The sequence below is a fragment of the Hoplias malabaricus genome, chromosome Y, assembly GCF_029633855.1.
Source record: "Hoplias malabaricus isolate fHopMal1 chromosome Y, fHopMal1.hap1, whole genome shotgun sequence".
NCBI lineage: Eukaryota > Metazoa > Chordata > Actinopteri > Characiformes > Erythrinidae > Hoplias > Hoplias malabaricus.
In genome coordinates, this window is record NC_089820.1 from 10,624,102 (window position 1) to 10,646,015 (window position 21,914).

Consider the following 21,914-nt stretch of genomic DNA (forward strand, 5'->3'; position numbering starts at 1 on the left):
TTTATTTTCAAGACGATATGTCTAAATGTCTTAAAAGTGGCGTTTGGATAGGTTTGTCTTACATGAATATGCATGTGGTTCAGATTCATTTCCACTGACCCCTTCTCTACTCGTCTGCATCGTAAAAGCCCCACCCCACACGCTGATGTGATTATAGCTCCTCAGGTTTATGACAACAGAAACTACTCAGGCTGTCTGTATTCACACAAATGTAATTTGAAATATTCAATGATTATTATTTGAAACATCTTTAATATCTTGAAAGAAACAGGCAAGTTAGATTAGGTGTGGGCGGGGCGGGGTCTTATTCTCATTAAATATATTGGTCCAATCCTACATCATCCACTTTTATTTACCTTTCTGACACTTTAGTATGGTAAGAATAATACAGAAAACAAGTGAAATGGCTCAACATAATTTATTTTTGTTTCATGTTAAAATGTACAGAGTTCTTTGAAAGTACTTGCTAAGAAATAAAGAAAAAGAACAAATAAATGGAAATACATACAGGGACGAAATAGAGAGGAGAGATGATGGCAGGTGTCCTGCCACTGCTTTGCTTTCTCTCCATCTACCGCGCTCTCTCTTAGCTTACAACTCACCATGTACAATTACAAAGGATACAAAAAGGGAAGCAATATAAACAGACAAACATACTGAGCTCATTTTTACATGCCTCTTAAATGTAAGGAAGTCATCCTATACACACACGGAAATTAAAAAAAAAAAAGAAAAAGAAAAAAAAGAAAAAATTAGGGGAAAACAAAAATAATGACGAAATGACCTTTAGATATTTGTCGTTTCCTTTTTGTTTTAAAATAGCATTAATATACTACACAAAGATAGAAAACTCTAGAGATGAGATGGAATGGAAAGGTTAAAGGCATCTTATTCACTAGAAGTGAGCTGTAATTTTTTTAGTTTTGAATTTCTTAATAATATTACCCCAAGAGTTGAGCTAAAAAATATGTATTGTTTTTTTTTTCCTGAAACAGAAGTGAAAAAAATGACAGTACCAATATCCATGTCAGAATTTTTTGTTTTATATTATAGAAAAAACATTTTCTCTACAATAAGTTTGCTAAAGTCAAAAAGAGTCAGCTTGTGTCATAAAAGAAAGCTGCCCAGTCTGATAAAATTCAGAAAATTAAAAAGAAAAAAAGAAAACAAAATTCCACACAAATAACATATGAAAACATCAGGTCTTCAGAAATAATCCTCATACTGACATTGAATACTGGACACTGAATACATAGGCAATTCACTGCCCCTTGTCCTATACTGGTAACCATCCCTGTACGACATGCACTTGAACTGAGATGTTGGCGCGTCTTGTGTGCGCCACAGGGAGTCTTCCACATCTCCTTCATTGCTAAAGGCTAACACCTCCGTATTCTTAGCAGAAGCGTTGACAGTCTGACTTGTGTTGTGACTTTAAGGCCCACTCCAGCCATGGTCCACTGCAGTGCATTACACCTGCAGTGTTATTAGGGCAAAAGGGGCACAGACATAGCGGTCATTCTAGCATGGTGGTTGTTTTAAAAGAGAAAGGAAAACAAAACAAAGAAGCAAAAAATCCCTTCCACCGTGTAAAAGAAAAAAAAAATAATAATATTAAAAATAAAATGTAATTCTCCCTTGATTCGACTGCCCTCTAGTGGAGTGTGACAAAGGGTGCTCACGTTACAGTTTGGGAGTCTGTGCTGTGAATCAGGAAGTACCAGAATATTTACATCTAGGAGTTTCACAGGCGCTCTTGCCCAGTCCGCCAGACTGAGTTTGGGACTTCCTCTCATTACATAGGGACATACAAATACACAGCAGAACCTCTGTGTTCTTCTGCTGATCTTTACTGAACCTAATTCATGCTGTCCTATGCTGAAAACTGGGAAGACACGGATTACTGGATGCTTTTCATGGTGTCTTTGTGATAGTTCTACATCACGCACACATAGAAGTGCCTCCACCTTGACTCTGAAGTGGCTATAGAAATGTGTGCGTGTGTTTGTGTTCCAGAAGTTTGATAAGAGCAAAAAAAGTGTGGATTCCCCAAAGGTATAGCCACACACATATATATTTATATATATTTAAACTTAGCATGAGGCTAGACTGAAACACAAGCAGTTCAACTGTCATTCAGAGAAAAAAAATAAAATAAAATAAAAAAAACAAAACCAAAAAAAAAAAAAAAAAAAAAACCAACATATTTAAAAATAAACAAAGATGGTGATAATTAATTACTTAATAATAAAAGAGCAAAGCCCATCTACAACTGTTTTGTCATTTTTTTTTTACGTAAGGCTTCCTATGTCAATTCCAAAGACCGTGTACATGGTTCAGTACACATTATGTCAAATGTAAATTTGTTTCTCCATTCGAAAATGTAAGTCCTCCACACAACAGCTGTTTCTTCCTCTGCTCTGCAAGTGGATGCCGTTGGAGGAGAGAGAGTGCACCCCCTTTTGGTACATCGCGATACATGTTTGCTGACACCAATTCCCTGGCCTGGTAGGCTCAGAGCGTGGCTCATAGTAAACCAAAAACCCCCTGGACAGAATTTAATACCACAACGCACACCCTGCAATCTCCTATCCCGCCACAAACCAGCTCCTGTCGCCAAGGTCATGGGAAGGCTCTGAAAACAATACAAAGTGTATGCGAGTCCAGTTCCTGCATGGGGGAGGGGGTGTTTACTGTCTTTTTAATCATGATCTCCTATCTCTGCATGTCTTCAGTTGTCTCGCTCATCTACTCATGTAAGGCGACTGTTTGGGGACTCCAGCATAGCTGTGGTGCGAGGGCCCAGCATACATCATGTTGCCATGATGATTGGGCTGCATAGGCTGCTGGGGGTATGCCTGGCCTCCCATCATTCCCATTTGCATCTGCATTGGATATTGGGCGGGCTGGTTCATGTAAGGTGGGTTGCCATGGTAACCACTGTTCATCATGGGCTGCGGCATGCGGTAGCCAGCCGACATTGCCGCGTTTAAGGGGTTCATGTTCATGGAGTTGTAGGCAGCCGGAGTTGGCATAAGGTTGGGCATCATGCCACGCTGCACAGCTAAAGTCCTTGGGGAGCCCTGCATGGCCACAGGGCCCGAGCTACGTCCATAAAGCTGCTGCTGGTGTGGAGAGCTGGCAGGTATTTGGGAGGCTTTGGAGCGGATAGAGATGTGGCCTTTCACTGTGGCCATTTGCCCCTGGAGACGTTGGGCGTGAGGTGGCGGAGGAAGGCCAATATTCGCTCCTGGCATGTTGCACTGGATTAGAGGAGAACCAAGGTTCATGGAGCCAGAGCTGAGGTTTGGGGGCGGGGTCATGGTGGCCTGGGCCTGTGGAAGTGGTGGGTGAGGGGAAGAAGCGAGCTGAGCCAAACCAGGGCTGGACAGAGAGACACTGGTGGCATAGGAAGTGACAGCAGCTGAATGAGAGTAAGGCATGGCATGGGGGTCCATGATTGTGTTGGTTAGCTGCTGGAGCTTGGCTAGGCTGAAGGTGGCTGATGGCTGGGCATAGCCTCCAGCACCGAAGTCCTGGCCCATTCGGTCATAAAGGCTCCGACCACTTCCGCCACTCCCTGCACTTTCAGGGATCTCCATGATCATTGGTGTGGAGGCGAAGCCGTTTCCGACACTGCACTGGGATAAAGGCTGTTGCTGGGGTGGCGGGGGAGGTGGGGCTGAAGGTGGTGGTTGGGGCTGAGGGTTTGTCTGCTGCTGCTGTTGCTGCTGGGAAACTTTCTTCTGCTGCTGTTGTTGCTGGCTAGCACTAGGAGGCCTTTCAATAACACAGCTCTGGGGAGACTTAATGCCACAGCTTGGGGTGTTTGATGTTGGTGGAGGAGGTGGAGGTGGAGGCTGAGGGACAGTGGCCGCAGCAGCACTGGAACCAGAATTGCCACTGTTTGGGCCAGGAGCTGCTTGCTGAATCAAACTGCAACTGCCCATGGCTATCTGTGAGCTTACTGCGGAACTGGAAGATGACAGTCCCGGGGTGGAGACAAACGAACAGCTGTTGCCTTGAGAGGAGGACGAAGATGGGGTGGAAGATGAAGAAGAAGCAGACGACGAAGCGGCAGCTACAGACACAGACATGCCACCTCCGCTGCCTCCACTACCTCCACTGCCCATGGTGGAGTCATAGCTGCTGGGGTTGTCATAGTTTTCTGTGGTGCTCTCGATGCTCCCTAAATCGCTGAAGCCGCTGTCCACTACCTGTTGCGAGTGATCTGAAACAGAAGGTACATCCATCATGGGCGAAGTTTCCATGTTTTGCAAAGATGGCGCTGAAAGTGAGCTAGGGTGCTCCGGAGTTATCTGGGTATATCCTCCCCCATTTCCCCCTCCAGTCCCTGTAGGTCCAGGCACCCCTGTCCCTGTCTCCATAGGGCCAGGGGTCATCCCAGGGCTGTTTACTGACCGTACTGACTGACTGGCTAAAGGGGCTATTGGCGGGTTAGGCATGGGGCTGTTATGCTGGGAAGCGCTGCAGTCTTCCACCATTGCAAGAGCTTCTTCTTCTCCCTCTCCATGGCTGTAATTCTGCAAGGTACGACAGGCAGCTAGAGTTTCTTCACAGTCCTGGTAGGCACCATGTTGTTCTGCTTCTTCGTCCTGGGCCTCTCCTTGCGTGAGAGACTGGACGGCCTGTACGGTCTCCAGGTCCAGCTCACTGCTGTGGTGGTCATGCTGATGGTGGCTACTAAGCTCATCCTTGAACTCAGAACTAGGGTGTGGGTGCTCAGTCTCCATCATCAAGACGGATTTGTCTTCCAATGGCTGAAGGTCTGGTGGTTCGGAAGGGACCGCAATTGAAGTTACAGTTTCTACAGCAGCAGCAGCAGCAGCAGATTCCTCCTGTTCCCGTCGTCGCTGTTCATCTTGGGAATCAACAGACCGTGCTTTAATTTCCTGCACCTCCTCTGCGTCATCTTCCTCTTCCTCCTCCTCGTCTTCTTCCTGCTTACTTACGTACTCCTGCGTCGTGCTTGTCTGCATGTCTAAAAAACCTTCCCCAGTGGTCTGGGGTTCCTCTTTCACAGGTGGTGACCGAGCAGGGGATGACTGTTCTTCCTCTTCTTCATCCTCCAGCTCTTCATCCTCATCATCCTCAGATTCCTGGTTCTTTCTACGTTTGCTGCTGCTGTCACTTTTCTCTTCTAGGTGACCATCGCCTTCATCATCAGCATCATGATCGTCACTCCTCCGGCTGACGGGGGGCGCTGCTGTTCTTCTGCTGACTGGTTCCCTGTGATCCTCATCATCTCTCTCCTCAAAATCTTCAGTGTCAGCCATATCCTCATCTCTGCTCTGAGGAACTCTGGAGCTGGAAGACTGAGACAAGGCACAAGAGGGTGGACGGCTGGGCTTTTCCTCATTCCACTCTTGATCTTGATCCTCCGCCTCCTCTTCTTCATCCAGCTCGGATGCCTGTGGAGGTTTGAGGACCGGAGGCTGAAGGTTCAAGTTTTTTGGTGGCCTTCCTCGCCTCCTAGGCTTGGGCAGGTCTGATGTTTTCTGGAGGAAATCATCTTCGTCGTCTGAGTCTTTGTGCTTTTCACTGTCCAGGTCGGACATTCTTCTCTTGCTGGATCGGTCCTCAGGTGGAGGCTTTTCCAACTGCAGCTGAGCCAACCTACCGTGTTCCAGCTCCTGCCTGGCAGCCTCCTCCTGGGCACGCTGCAGGTAAAAGCTTCGAGGCTTCCTGCCAGGTTTCCCCTTGATCTTTTGAGGTGGTGGGTCCTCGGTGGACTGTGCTGTCAGACTACTGTCAGCAACCTCACTGGACTCACTACCAAGCTTTTTTCCAGGACGCTTTGTCCAGTGTGGTGGCTTGCGGCTCTTGCCCTTAGGCCAGCCTTTTTTCTTCTTCACCGGGGCCTCTGGGGTGACAACAGGTGGTTCCATCATCTCATCTTCCTCTGTTGGCTCTGGCCTCCTCAGGCCAGCAACTGGTTTCAGCACAGGAGTGGGATCTGAATGTAGAAGAAGAAAATTAAGTTTATTAACAACCGAAGTATAAAAATGCACTTAAACCAGTGGTTCAGTCCTGTCACCCTGAACGTTTCCTACTGGCATGCTTTATTAAGATAAAAGTGTGCATCTATTAGTTAATGATTTGCAAGAGATGTGTTAAGATGAGACAAGAACAAAAATGTATATAGTGTGTGCTTAAAATCAATACACCTAAATAAAATAATACATAAAACATACATCATCTTGCTATTTAACAAACATTAATGACTACACAAAGTAAAATAAAAGTTACTGTAACTTGTATTTATTCATCAAAATTTAAAAAATATTATGCAAAATATTAAGGAAAATTTGAAAGGCTTATATATTTAAAAACATTTCAGCTAATGATCAGTGCAGCACAAAAATATGTAACTTTAATATATTTAACATATTAAATTGATTAATTCAGGTTTTTCCATGCCCAAAATAAATTATGTCAAAGTATATCCGTGGGATTAAGGCAAACAGATCAACATGAGAAGTTCTCCCTCCGACACCAATGTACCAGTGTTTTGGATTACTAACTCTTATGGGTTTTAGACAACAAACACAGGTATTCTGGTATTCTACTGTAGACTTTCCTAAGACAGCTTAGAATTAAAGCCAAACCAAAATATTTTAATGCAATTTGCATTTAGAAGTGTTGAGCGTTAGTTAATTTGATTAAGTATATTTCCCTTATACTGAATGCTTAATGGAATTTGTATTTGACTGAATATAATCTGTTGCAACAATTTATTTTGAGGTAGTGTTTGAAATTTGAATAAGGGGTTGAATGCAATGTTTACTGCAGTACCATTTAGAGTAGAGTCAAAATTTCTGAATATTTAAAAAGTTGCTGAATAGTTTAACTGATGTATCCAATTAAGAGTGAAGGAAAATTAAAATAGGAAACAAATATCATCCTCATCCAGGAGGATGTCAGTGGAGTTTGATCAGTGTGTAGTATCTATTGACACATTTTTTATCATCATCATTTCCATTTATCCATATCAGGGTCACTGTGGAAACAGTGCAAGCAAAAATGCCCAGACGTCTCTGTCCCCACGACTTCCACCAGCTTCTCCTGGGGGATCCCCAAGTGTTCCTAGGCCTGTCAGGAGATATAATCCCTTCAGCGTGTACTGGATCTACCCTGGGGCCTCCTTCCAGTTGGAGGAGTCTAGGAGACATCTTTATCCGATGCCCAAACCACCTCAACTGACTACTCTCAACACGAAGGAGCAGTGACTCTACTCTGAGCTCCTCCCTAATCACTCAGCTTCGCACCCGATCATGGAAAGTACGCCCAGCAACCCGTGGGAGAAAGCTCATTTCACATGCTTGACACGTTTTTAGCTCAGTATATTTGATGTAAATTTTCATATTTTCAAAATGTTACAAAGTGATGATATAACATGTAGAAAATGCTGGATAGATACATACATATACAGGTGTATACCTGCATAGATAAATGTAGGTTAACTTACCATCTTCATCAGATTCGGAGAGATTGGCAGGGCGGACTCTTTTTGGGGCAGGGTCTAAATGTTTGCGGGCAGGAGGGTAACAACGGAGTGCATTCCCAAATGGAGTCTCCTCCTCTAGTCGGGGCATAGGCCTCTCGGTGTCTGAGTCCACAAAGGGCTCATCCAGAACTTCTGTGGTCTCTGATATCGTTTCTGTCACCACACTGCTATGTGGATGACTGCGTTGCCGAACACGTCGTTTTCTCAAGGGTTTCTGGGAAAGGGGAAAATAAAAATGAATCACAAAAATATCTATAATTTTAATGCTGAATCCATTTGAAAAATTTAGTTATTCAGTGATAAAGTGAATAATAAGCAAACATATTGACAAGTTCTCAAAAAAGCTGTTAAATCTTTCAAAATCTGTTACTGAACTAACAAATATGTATAGCACTTTTCATATATAAATGCAGCTCAAAATGCTTTACAGAAATTTTTTAAAACAAAAATGCTTAAGTATAGCCCTATTTTACCTTTGGATGTGAGGTAAAGTAATTATTACCAGAGTTTCTCAGTAGTTTTAAAGATTCCAGAGCCTTTTACCTAATGTAATATGTGCAGTAAATTTAACACCAGGTTGTAATAATCCTGTCCGAACTGACATGTGAAATATATTCATTGCACCATATGCCGGGGTAAAAGGAGATATTTGCGGGTTCCCTCAAACTGTTTATTTCATCACTAAACACCTCCTCCATCTTCTCCATTCTTAAGTTCAGCGGCTCAACGAATCACCATGATCAAATCCACAAAAGGACCTGAAGTATCACTCAATGAAGAGACATTTCTGCAATTTTAAAAATCTCCGGTTCTGTCTGTGCTTCTAACTGCACAACTGTAGCAAAAAAGCACTCAATCTATGAGAGTGATTAAGTGAAATGACTGCCTATATTAATGGCTACCCAAGTATTACAACTCTAGAAAGGCAAACGATTCAGAGGCCTGCTGAGATATTTCCTTTTACCTTGCATTTGAGTCCTAATGTTGGCTTGGTCAGTACAGGTGGAGAACGAGTGCCCATGTCTTCATCATAATCATCATTCTCCTCCTCCTCCTCCTCCTCTTCCTCCTCCTCCTCACTGCTCTCACTGGAACAGGACTCTTGGCTTGGCAGAGGATCATTAAGTCTTGTTGTCACAGGCAACAACGGCATGTCTTCCTCCCCATCATCACTTAGCCTGCGCTTTGGTCCCCTCTTTTTTCGTGGGGGGCGCCCTCTGCTGCGCTGGGGCGTGATTGCTGAGTGCTGCAGGATTTCAGTTGTCTGATCTGATGCAGAGTTTGGCTCATTGTCTGAGGTGAACAACATGGGGGGAGAGGTGGATGATGCAGTCACTTTATTCGCAGGAGATCTGTATTCCTCGTCTTCATCTTCCTCAGGTCTAGTTTTCCTGGGCCGCCCTGGACCCTGCCGAGGCCTGTCTTTGACTTTCCCCCATGGCCAGCTTTTGGGAGGGCGGCCACGCCCCCTGCGCTCCCCGTTTGTCTGAAGGGGAGAATGCTCAGGACTTGTGAGGCTATTGTGTATGGGGGAGGAAGGTTGAGAGCTTTGACTGTGGGAGAACGATGGGAAGCACTTTTTGTCTTCGTCTTCCTCCCTCTCTGCTCTTACATTCCAGGGTAGTGGAGGACTTTTGTGACTGGATTTCACCTACAATGCACAAAGTAAAGCAGTCGGGTCAGGTAAAGCCTGTTGATTTAACAGTGATAAAACTAAATCTGAAAAAAAAAAAAAAAAAAAAAAAAAGTTTATTTACTGACCTCTTTGCTGTTTTCCTGATCTCTTTCCTCTTCATCATCATCATCATCATCCCCTTCCCCCTCAGACACTACCGTGTTGGTGACAATGACAGGAGTCCATCGTAAACAGTCGGGATCAACTTCCAGCAGCCGTGGACGGGCCTGAAGCCTCGCCATGTGATTTGTCACTAGCTTCTCCCTGCGAACCAACACCAGCCTAAAATAAAATGAAAAGAATGAAACAAAAGGATTTTTTTTAATGATCATATATTGGTAAAAACATATTTATTTCAATTAATCAAACACACCCCACCCATACCCCTAAACTCCATTTTCATGTGTACAAGGTGCTATATAAAAATACTGTTTATTTCCATTCATGACTTTCTTTTGCAGCAGAATGTAACAATATCTAGTCACAATAAATTCACAAACTCCATGAAAAAAAAATCTGTTTTTCTACATTTTTACAGATAAATATATTTACACAGTGCCAGAAATCAAGTAGATTCAAACACATTTTTGCTGAAATTATTAGATGCAAAAGCTGTTATCAAAATATTACTGAAGTCCTTTCTCTCAAACACGAGGCGCTACAAGGTTATCACATCCTGATTATCCACATACTTGCTCTTTGCTCAATCAGGTGGTGATTATACAGCGATCCTGTTTTTTTAAATAAATGTGAACCCAAGCATTTTAAAGCACATAATATTCTATTATTCATACTGAATTTATATATTTATTGTTTCCCTAAATGGCTTAGGAATTTTTCCTAAGTCAAATAGGAAGCGGGGTATATTTAGTCATTTGTCACATAACTTTGACCTCTGCTCTGAAAAATGTGCTAATTGTTTGACAGAGTTTCATCATTTATGTAGTGGCTTTATAATGTCTGTAGCTCACAACACTGGGACCATAGAGGTATTTGAGATTCTAGACAAGACTGTGATAAAATTATATTAAATTATCTTTTATACTGTAGAATTTTACTTATGACATATGCACTTGTGTGCATTCTCTCACCGGCCCCCTCTGTGCTCAAGCATGTTGAGATTCTGCAGTGTTGCTGTGATGTCTTGAGGGCAAATGCCAGTGATCTTGCTGAGTCGGCGGATGGTAAGCTTCTTGTCTTGCACTTCATGTAGACATTCAAGCACAACACTGCGCCAGTATGCCATGTAGGACAGCCGGCCGAGGTCAGACAGAGGCTTTTCCGGAGACCCCGGCTGGCCTTCTCGCTTGGACAACAGGTAACCTAAAAACAATAATAATTTATCAACCCACCACTGGCTAAAACTTAGATTGACTTAGAAGACTACCCCTTAATGCAAGTGACAAAAGCACAATCTCATTCTTTCTCGGCTCATTGAAGAATTCAACAACATTTCTTTCACTTTCAATCCATATCTCACTTGTGTTTTCAAGTGAAAAAGGAGATCATTTTTAAATACAAATTGATTTTGATGATGCTACTGTTATGTATGCAGTTTTGTGGAAGGAAATAAACATCCTTTCTGTTCTCGCATTGTATGTCAAAACTGTAATTACGTGATTATAAATTTATATTCTGGCAGTAAAATTAACGTTAACAAATTAAATAAAGTAACAATGGATTCACCAGCATGTGTCATACATGCATTTACTCCTTAATGCATAGAAACAACAACCACCAGGTGTCAGTTTTAACAGTGGTAATCAATCCTCAGTGACAGTTTGCCTCTTACACAAGTGCATCTGAACTAGCCAATTAAAAGGGGGGGGGGGAATTGTTGGTTTGAGCAGGTGTTCGATATCTACATTTGATAAACAGAAGAAAATCTATTTTTAGATTATAAATAATTTCTCTGGGCTTTTAATCAACTTGACTTGTACTGTTTACCTATTTTAAACCATGTCAGTTAACTTGCATCTCCTAAAGTGTTATCTACCATCACAAATTACATAATGAAACATTAAACACACACACACACACACACACACACACACACACAAGATAGAAATAGAGAGACAGCAAAAACATGTTCTGTGGTAAGACAAGTCCAAGTTTCAATTTGTTTTGGGGGGGAAAGAAAAAAATCCAGGACGGTGGATTCGTCATGCCAAACATGAAAAAGACTAGACCTAGATTTGTGAAAAAAAAAAAAAAAAACAGAATCTCTGATGGGTAGATTATCTGCATATATGGGAAGGTAGAATTGAGGCAGAGGTTATATCTTTACTTTGGAGAAACGTTATGACTCTGTCTATGAAACCATGCTCTTGTAACCTGCTGATATAGACATTGAGTCCCTGGAAAAAGACCATTTGTGTGCTTGACTGGCATGCCTGCCTTTGTCCCCCTTTTTCTTGTGTTTTAGGCATCAATTTCTAAAAAATTGTTTTTAATTTCTAAGTTAGAATTAGATTTGTCACTGAAAACTGTACATTTTTTTTTGTCATTTTGTCTGGGTCAAGTCAAATAAATTAGACATTTCCATTTTTACTGCATTTTTAATAAGAGTCCCCACTTTCCTGGAAGAGGGGTTTGTATATCCCTACTTGTCTACAAAAAAGTGAAGACAATTTTTGTCAGACTTACTGAAGTCGATGAGGAACCGTCCATAGCCTTTGCGCTGATACTGTGGAAGAATCATGATGCAGGACACATTGTACTTTTGTTGGCAATGCTTCTCCTGTAAAAAAGCAAGAACCACACAGGAAATAAAATAATGAGAGAGAAAATATATTTTTAGCCAAGTCCATCCCAGGAATCATTCCATTTGGAAAAAAGGTAAAGAAATACAACTCATTACTAGGCTTGACCATTTCACCATGATCTCTATTAATAAACTAAGTCTGGGGTGGATGCAACACTGTCTGCAATGCTCAACTGAGGTTTTAACAAAAGATTTTTTGCCAGTTCCAGTTATTACAGAACTTCACAAATCCTCTCATGCACATTTTCAATACACAGAATGTCTGCCATTGTGATTACTTATAATACAGACCTCTAAATCCAGCTGAACCTTAAATTTCCTAGGGTGAGTGTGACTGTTTACCAGGCCTTTTCACATAGCATAAAGCAGGCATAATCAAAATCTACCTGAACTTCAAAATCCTGTTGTGTCTGTGTCTGTTACAGAGGCATATAGAGTAATTTATGTAATGATGAAAAATGTAAATGTTACTTGGATAACATAACAGACTCCAGAAAGTAAAGTAACCTCAACATTTTTGAACAGAAGTATAAAACACAACTGTACAAGTACTGTACATATTCTATAGAAGTAGAACGTAATTAAAATTCTGTACATTCAAAACAATCAACACAGGCTATCTAAAGACGAAAAGAAAAGTAACCTCATAACATCTCTTGTTAAATACCTCGAGGATAACATACAAGTAATATATAGGCAGATCGAGCTCACCTTGGAGAAGTATCCAACAAGATGACAACCTTTGGAGTCATTTTGCGTGAGCACATAAAACAAGAAGGGCTCCACGTCATAGTAAAGCGTTTTATGATCCAGGAAGAGCTTGGCCAGCAGACAGAGGTTCTGACAGTAAATTGTACTGACATTGCCATCCACCTATGGGAAGAAAAAAAAAATTATAAATACATAACCACAAATATTGAAAAAGGCCAAAACAGAAATATTCATTTCTTAAAAACAAGATACAAACACTAGCCTGGCTGCTGATATGCTCTTCAAACAAGATTTTTAAAATAAATTTTACATTATGTAGTTTTCAATTCTGTGTGTCTATATATAGTCATGTTGAAGTTAATTTTGGACACATTAAAATAGGAGTAGTGCATAACACTAACATTTATTGGTATGATGAATGATATCATGCATCAAAGATTTACGTTACGTTAAAGAACTCAGTAACAATAAAGGCAACATAAAGCAGCAGAGTGCTTAGCTACTATTTTGTTCATGTTAAAATGTTTGTTTCTGAAAGAGGAGGAATCTAGATTGACAGTCAGAAACTATTAAGATCTGCACTGCTTCCTTGCCAGAATCTAATCTGAAACTTCTCAGAAACCAGCCTGAAGGAGGCAACACAAATAGTGTCTAGTGTGTGGACACCTTTATTGGAGGGGAAAAAAATGTAATAAAAATTGTTAAACTCACCTAAATGACCAGCGCGTAACAGTTTTTTTTTTTTCCCCAAAATTTCCTTACCTAACTTTTTCTAAATTGCCTGTAATTGTGAAATGGGAACCGCTTACATTTAGACAGCATTTTATTATTTTTTTCCCCCCCAGAAAAGGCTCACAGAGCTACCCGTGTGTCCAAACATTTTTGAAGTCTAATTTCAGGGGACTATATTTCCACTTTATATTAGCTCTCCGTAAGCTCTGACAAGTCAGAGAGAGTTTAATCTCGCAGAAGAACAGGATATGGGCGTAGGCCAAAAGACAAGCTCACCATGGCTGTGTTTATTTGTTCAGACTGTAGTTAGGCACTGTGTGTGCACGCATGTTGTACATTTACACAAAAACAGGGAAAACCCAGACTACACTATATCATCAATAGCTCTGACAAACAGAACTGTAAACAACTTTTTAAACAAGTGATTAATGTTTCTTTAAAGCAGAGTATCAGGAAAAAATAAATAAATAAATAAATCACCATATCTGTGCTTTTGCTATATCCGACCTATTAAGAGAAACCAGTTGTCTATTTCTTCTTCACACACAATTTAAAAACAATCAACTTGAATTATAACATATTCAATTAAAAAAAGAAAGCCATGCTTTGGAATGAAAATGTTTAAACATTTGTTTCAAAATGCTTCAACTGACAATATTTGTTAAACAATGGTCTGCCCATTCATTATATTCGTCAAAAAATTTACAACGCTACACTGTACAAAATCTTACGTTTGTGTGTGGTTTGTGGCCAAGAGTAAGTCTTTAAATCTGACCTCAAATACAGAGACATCGTCCTTCCTGTATATCTCATTGGCAGGCGGATGAAACCAGGTGCACTTGCGCATGTGCTGGAACAGAATACTGCGGCTTTTCATGTAACGCAGGCAAAACTCACACAGATAGAGCTTAGGAAGTCTGGGGGAGAGAGGAAGAGAGAACGGAAGAGAGAGAGACAAAAAGAGAGGAAGTATGTGGGTGAGGGAGACAGCAAGAGGAGAGCATAGTTATTACTTTAAGTAGTTATTTCAGCACAGTAATACAGAAACACTGGAATTAAAATATTAACCTAAGCTCTAAAGGCCAAGCACAGCAACAATGCCTACAATTAAGCAAATATTTGCAAAGCAAACATGTTCTGAAAATCAAAGCCTAATTAAAGCCTATGACTTAACACATTTTATCTATCAAAAATAAGCTGCCACAAATAATCAGATAGCTATCAGATATAATATGAATAGAACACATTTCAACCAGACAGCTAAGTCACACAGAAAGCTGTTGAAATAATCATTTTGAAGTGTCTTGATTAGCTGGAGTGAAACTAGGGCTGCAACTAATTGATTCAATCTATAAATACTGATTAAAAAATTTAATTAATGATACATTTCATCTTGATTAGCTGGTATATGTTTATTCTATAGCACATAATCTGTCAATCTGGGTATGTACAACTGTTTTGTTGTAGTTGTCTAAGTGTTCTCACTTTAAACATAAATTGGCATCTCCATGCCACAAGGGAGCAGTGCTTACAGTCACCAATCTGTGCTCCAACGGCCTCTCTCCCTCAATTTTCATACAGGCTGCTTGTTTAAAATCCAAGAATAAGATGCTAAAATGGCCACGATTAACAAAGTAAACAAAAAATTTAAATAATAAAAATTAATTTAAAAAATGATATTCACTCAAGATATATTTGGAGTTTCTGTGCTGTTAAATGTAATAGTGATACACACACGTCTGAGTGAGACCAATGTGCTTCTCTCTTTTTTATCCTTAGAGTACACATGATTTTGCAGTTATTTATCTTATTTCTCTCATTGTAAAACTGGTTTTCTTTTCACTGTGTGCTTGTGTCATCGTTTCCCATGACGCCCTTTTCAATAAAAAAAAAAAATAAATAAAAAAAATAAAAAATTATATGTATATATATATATATATATATATATATATATATATATATATATATATATATATATCTTAGAATCTAATCTTACAATACACAGCAAATATCATATCGGGTACCGAGCGCAGCATTTGCACGCACTGCTATGTACTATTCAATACTTTCATTCACACTTACTGCTGGACACTTCAAATTAGTAAATATCCTTACAAAAATAAATATATTAACATGTGTGCAAAATGCTTTCAGTAAATTTGTTCTAGGCTGAAATTTGACAAACAGATGTAATTAATGTAACTTGTCCAGGGTCTTCTACATTTCTACACACACTATGTGCATATGTGTTATTTACCTGCTGTATTCCTGTGGGTATGGCGATGAATACCACGTCTGAATCTCATACTTTCCAAATTCAATCACAGACGGACAGCGCATCTGAGGGTCTGGTGGCCCAGTCACACCAACTTTCTACAAAGGGAAGGAAGGAGATGAGAAAGAAATAAAAACAAAGGAGAAACAGAAATGGCAGCTCAGTAAGCAACAGGCATTACACTTCTACCCTGAGCTTGTAATATCACTAATAATATAAGAGTTTTATTAGAATCCTATGACAGAGTTTTAGGGCCACAGCACTGAAAAATATATGCTGAGAATAAATTCAGAATTCTGAGAATAAAGTTCGAATAATTCTGAGATTAAAGTCAGGATAAATTTGAGAAAAAAAGAATAATTCAGAGAATGAAAACAGAATATTTTGCTGCATGTATAATAAGGCAGACAACCCTTTGCAGTGTAACTGAGGAATGCAGTGTATTGTTGACATCATACTATCGTCTAGATTACAGGAATAAATACTCAGTCCTCTGGCACGAGGACCAGATTGTTACTAGCATCTGAAAGCTGAAGAGGTTTCACAAAGACATTAATAAACTAAAGCCATATGCATCGCAGTCAGTAGATGCACTGACGTGTTTAGTTGTCATGTCATGTGGAAGGAAGCATATACGTTTCTCTAAATAATACGAAGTTATTCTATGAAAAAAAAAAAAAAAAAAAAAAAATTATTATTATATATATATATATATATAAATTATTTCCGGAATTTATTTTTTATTATTTTCTCAACACTGTGGGTATAAAATTCAGTCACAGTATACATTTAATAAATATATCTAATATTTAGTATCAAATCTAAAGGCACTGAGCCAACATACGACAACAATTTCTGTTTTTACACTTAAATGTAAAAAAACTGAGCAAGCACTATATATTACTCTACATTTTTCCTTCCATAATTGTTTACAGAATTCTATAAATAACTATAGAAATACATGTGCAATCTCCCACATCCAATTTTATTTTACTGTAACAGTACTTTAAGTTTTCACAACACTACCTGCACAACACTATATACCATCTGCATTTCAAGTGGAGCAAAGTAAGTATAATTTTTAAAAGTTTGGTGTGCGTATATATATTTATAAAACCCTCTCTCTAAGATGCTTACAGGATTAGGATTACAGTAGCTCAATGGTCTCAGTCAAATGGAAACTTATGGCATCTGCCACATGACAGACGGCCAAAACCTTCTCACACCACAACACACAGGTCATTACAATGATAATATTATAAACATCCCAAGCAAACAATCAATCAAAAAATCTTTAACATTCTTCATCATCCTCATCTCTTATCTATACTGAGCATTTCCCACCCTCTAATTTGATTTACATTAAATATTACTTGACATAATTGTACATACATATTTGAAAAATGTATGCCTGAAGGTCCTTTTATTACTAAATTACTTTTCAAAAATCAGAACTTGGAGTGTAATTTTATTTGTATATATCAATAAATCAAATGCTTTGTATTAATTTTGGTGAAACCACAAAACCATTATCATCAGGTTATATTTACAATAATTAAACAATTTTGGTAATGGGCACTTTAAAAAGTGACTAAAAAGTTCGATTTGAAAAACGTGTTTAGATTTAGACTCAGGAAAGCTCATAACACATGGGCCAGGTGTGGACTTTTCTTTTTCTTAAACAATAAATATTTCTGTGTTTTCTCTTGTTGAAATAGTGCTCCTGTCTACCAGCTGCTACAGAAATTATCCTCATCAGAGAGGTCTTTTGTGGGTTTTCTGGTGAGAAGTATTGCTTCAGGCAAAGACAGATGACTTATAGGCTCAACACACAGCTCCATGAATGTGTGTGTGTGTGTATATGAGTGAGGGGGAAAAAAATATCCTGCCAAAAATCTATGACATTAGGAGCCTTCATATCAATCTGGCACCATAAAGCCAGGCTCCCCTCAGCCCTTAATACTCATCTATGGCACTAAATAAGTTTCAATAAATAAATAAAAACAGGCTTTTTAGGAGAAAACATTTATCTTACACAAATAAAATAATGCCAAGGCAACTTCTCTAAAATTATTAGATTATCATGACAGGAACCAAAGGACAAGTTAAGGATATAGGAAACTGAAAGGTGCTTTGTTTAGCTAAACTAGCACAAAACAGTATGTGAAAGTTTCACATTCAAAATAACAACCTAACAGTGAAAGCTGTTAATTTAACCATAAAATTCATCCCACCAACCTGCAGTGCTAGCTCCTGGATGTGTCGGAAAAGCTCTAGATCCTTTTCTGTCAGGTTTTCGTGTCCTGGTATCTTCTCCTCATCCTCTCGCCAGTCATCACCACACTCCTGATTGTCTGCATGTGTAAAACCCAGACACAAACATGAAAAAATGGTGAAGAGAACATGACCAAATATTTTTCAGGTTTCATCTGATTAAAATAATTTTTTTTAATAAGTTGTATTAATTTTATACAGCTCAAAAGCAATGATTAGATAAAATCTAATAACCAGTTTCCCCTCTTATCCTAAAAGGCTCATTTGTGCTCAACGTTAAACACAAATAAGCTTAAAGCCTTCTGATAGTACTCTGTTTATTTCACCTGTATGCTCTGAAAGCGTATGGATGCGGACAGAACAGAGCAGAACTACTGGAAATTGTGGGGGCAGTGTAGCAGACAGAGCGACAAGTGAAATCACTGGTATGTAGGGCTGGGCAATTAATTGAAAACGACTATCTAATCGACATAATCTTGTCTATATTAATTATTTTCATTCTGTTATGTTCCTACTGTGTGTTCATGTACTCTCTTTAAAACCACACCACCAACCTGTAGTCATTGTGATTCTGCCCCTATCTGCCACATGGAAGCAACCTAAACTCAGGCCAGCCGAGCCACTCAAGCAGCTCGTACCAAAGAAAAACACCGCTTGTGTGGTTTGGACGTTTGGAGTTTTGACTATAAGTCAGACAACACTAAACAAAAGGAAAAAAAGTTTCTGTGACCAAAGCACCATCACATACCAAATACTAACAATGCTCAAAAAACGAGAGGTACAAGCTCCCAGCAACATTAGAAAACAAGCATCATCACTGAAGTATGAGGGCCAAAAATAAAAATATTAATGCTGTGATTTACTTTATATTCCATACGTTTACACAATGTTTTATTTACATGCACTTTTCTCAGTGTTAAAACACAGTAAGCAGCTGCAATAACATTTAAGGTGGAACAGGAAATATACCTAAAATCCTGGGGTGAAAGTTAATTTCACCATTTTTAACATTAGTTATCTGCACACTAGAGCCAGCAGCTTGTCCTGATGGGGCGGACGCCATTGCCAGCAAAGTGCATCGCAGTAAAAGAGCTATAAACTCTGTCAGATTGTGTAGTTCCACAGCCACACTTTAGTTTCCCAGCACTTTACTGGCGATGGCGTTCGCTCCATCAAGACAAGCTGCCAGCACAGCAACAGAACCAGTTTAATTTAAAGCACAATTTAAGGTGGAACGGAACATCAGACTAAGACCCTGGAGAATAAGGAGCTTATTCAGATTCGTTACTGGGTCGCTGCAGCTTGTCCTGATGGAGAGGATGCCATCGCCAGCAAAGTGCGACTGTGGAACTACGCACTCTGATAGAGTTTATAGCCCTTTTACTGCAATTGGTGCCGAACGTTGATCTAAAAGAGTTCACTATAAAAGGACTTTGTCAATAAAGTCAATGTTTTACACTGAAAATTGCATATAACGTGAGGGTTCAGTGGTATTTCTCAGTCAAAAATGAGGAAGGTCTTCCGTCTTCATTGCTATGCTGTCAGTCATTAAATACCATGCCTCTCTCTGCTGATGTCCCACCAAAACTCTGAAAAACTTTAAATTTGTTAAAATATTTAACACTTATTTTAATTTGGAATATCCTGTTGTCTTCAAGATTTGAACCTTCAGTTTCAGATTTTTTTTTTCAGCTGAATAAAACTTTTGACCCTCAAATAGCTCCATATCTACCCACTTGTTACCATCAGTTCAATAAAAAGCAGTGTGTGGTTACTCACACGCTACTCATTCAGAGTTATTCCAATTAGGAACCGCTCATTGCTGGCAACCAATAAAACATAGCTTTTTTTTTCCCCCCTTTTAACCCTCATGTTATGTTCATTTGTCAGGAACAGCAATGGTGTCAATTTGACTCGGTGCATGTTTAATTATCCAAAAGATAATTGTGAATATGTAAGTGTGAATATTTAATTGCTAAGTCCATTACTAATTATTCAATTAATATTTAGTGCAGTGGTGTTCCTTACCTCTAACAGGTAATGGTTCAATTAGGATCATTCACTCGTTTTGCATAAAAAAAAACAAAAAAAAACAACTTTTTTTTCACTACTTTATTACTTTTGAAAGACTGGCTGTCGACTCATCCTTTGACTCTTATAGACCCCAGCCAGGACGAGGAGCCCCAAATATGCATCTAAATGTGTTTAACTTAATGTTACACATATATAGTGCCTTTCTAGAAACCCAAGGACGCTTTACAATCAACACTGAACATTCAAGTGTACCCTCGACCAGGAACGACCGGCCACCTGGAGGACTGCATCGGGCACTAGGGTTTCACCCAGGATAGAGTGCCAATCCATATCTGGGCACATACACATTCACTCACACATACAGACATTCTTTCACATACACACTCATTCACTCACACACCAGGACATTTATGAGAGAAGCCAATTCACCTAACTTCCATGTTTTGGGATTGTGGGAGAAAACCAGAGACCCCGGAGGATTTGTCATTCATTCATTGTCTATAACCGCTTATCCAGCTCAGGGTCGTGGTGGGTCTGGAGCCTACTCAGAATCACTGGGCGCAAGGTGGGAACACACCTTCGAGGGGGGAGTACTTCACAGGGCGACACACACACACCTACAGACACTTGAGTCACCAATCCACCTACCACCGTGTGTTTTTGGACTGTGGGAGGAAACCGGAGCACCCGAAGGAAACCCACGCAGACACAGTGAGAACACACCACACTCCTCACAGACACTCACCTGAAGGAAACCCATGCAGACACAGGGAGAACACACCACACTCCTCACAGTCACCCGGAGCAGGACTCAAACACACAACCTCCAGGTCCCTGGAGCTGTGACAGATACACTACCTGCTGCGCCACCAAGAAACCCCAATATCAGAATCATTAGAATCAGAATTTAGCTCAAGATAGTCTTCGTCTTTAGACACATCCTCCTCCATTTCACTGTCATGATCAATGATGATTTCCAGAGCCTCCTGGACTGTCATCCTTTTGCTTCGGCTGCTCATTTTGTAAAGGTTTGCCTGCCATAGTGTAATGTTGGTAGGTCTCCCATGCAGAGACTCTTATGTTTTGCCCTTCCCCTGTTGAGTGTCCATTGAATGTGGGTGGAGTTTTCCAGCGAGAACATAAATGGTTAATATCAAAAGTCATAACATCTGCACCCGTGCGTGCATGCGTGTGTGAGAGAGAGATTGGGGTGAAACATGTCTCACAGTTGCAAACGAAGAAATATGCTGACATTTCTGACACCCTTTTACCTCCAGTTTGACTACCGGGTTAAATTGACCTGAACAGTATCTATGTGATATAAACATGCAGAGGGTGGTTGCAAATATGTGAGAGGATCCATTTTTATATTACATGTTGATTACACTAATTAAGGCAAGCAGAAAAGTTTCATACTAAAAAAATACTTAACTATTTTTCCTAGATCTTCAAACTTTAAAACGGGTCAATTTGACCCGCAACATAACAGGAGGGTTCTGTCATTTTTACTGTACTCAATCATAAAATGCCCAGGGTGTGCCATTAGAGATTAAGGAAACATGTTAAGCTGAAGCACAAGCAACTCATTGCTGCAGCCAGTATGATGTTCTCTGATGAGTCTCTGTTCGATTGAATGTGAACACCCTGGGTTGCCAGGTATGACACACAATAGCAGATTTAGTGTGCTGTGCCTATGGAACACAGCAAGAAATCAGAGACAATGTTAGATTCTCCTGGATTTAAAAGGCCTTAGCATTAGAGTTGTAAAGTACTATGGTAATTCCAAAGATTGCAGTATTCAAAAATGTGGACTGCATCTCAAAATTATTGTTGTGTCAAGTATCTGTTCTCTTACTCATGTACAAAGCCAAAGAATCATTGAAATTTGCTCTCTAAGAAAAAGGTTTTATCATTTTCAACA

At 39.8% G+C, this 21,914-nt stretch overlaps 1 protein-coding gene across 1 annotated transcript in view; it reads right to left on the bottom strand.

The window, feature by feature from the left end:
* Positions 1-411: 411 nt before the first annotated feature.
* LOC136678103 (histone acetyltransferase KAT6A-like) overlaps positions 412-21,914 on the bottom strand; it is a 41,136-nt gene continuing 19,633 nt past the window's right edge. The window contains exons 7-16 of the mRNA XM_066655946.1: positions 17,924-18,039; positions 15,668-15,783; positions 14,186-14,327; positions 12,679-12,840; positions 11,850-11,943; positions 10,295-10,526; positions 9,290-9,485; positions 8,493-9,179; positions 7,490-7,742; positions 412-5,977 (exon numbers count right to left, since the gene is read on the bottom strand). Of these exons, the coding sequence (XP_066512043.1) occupies positions 2,745-5,977; positions 7,490-7,742; positions 8,493-9,179; positions 9,290-9,485; positions 10,295-10,526; positions 11,850-11,943; positions 12,679-12,840; positions 14,186-14,327; positions 15,668-15,783; positions 17,924-18,039 (5,231 nt within the window). The 3' untranslated portion in view covers positions 412-2,744. The remainder of the gene's footprint in view (positions 5,978-7,489; positions 7,743-8,492; positions 9,180-9,289; positions 9,486-10,294; positions 10,527-11,849; positions 11,944-12,678; positions 12,841-14,185; positions 14,328-15,667; positions 15,784-17,923; positions 18,040-21,914) is intronic.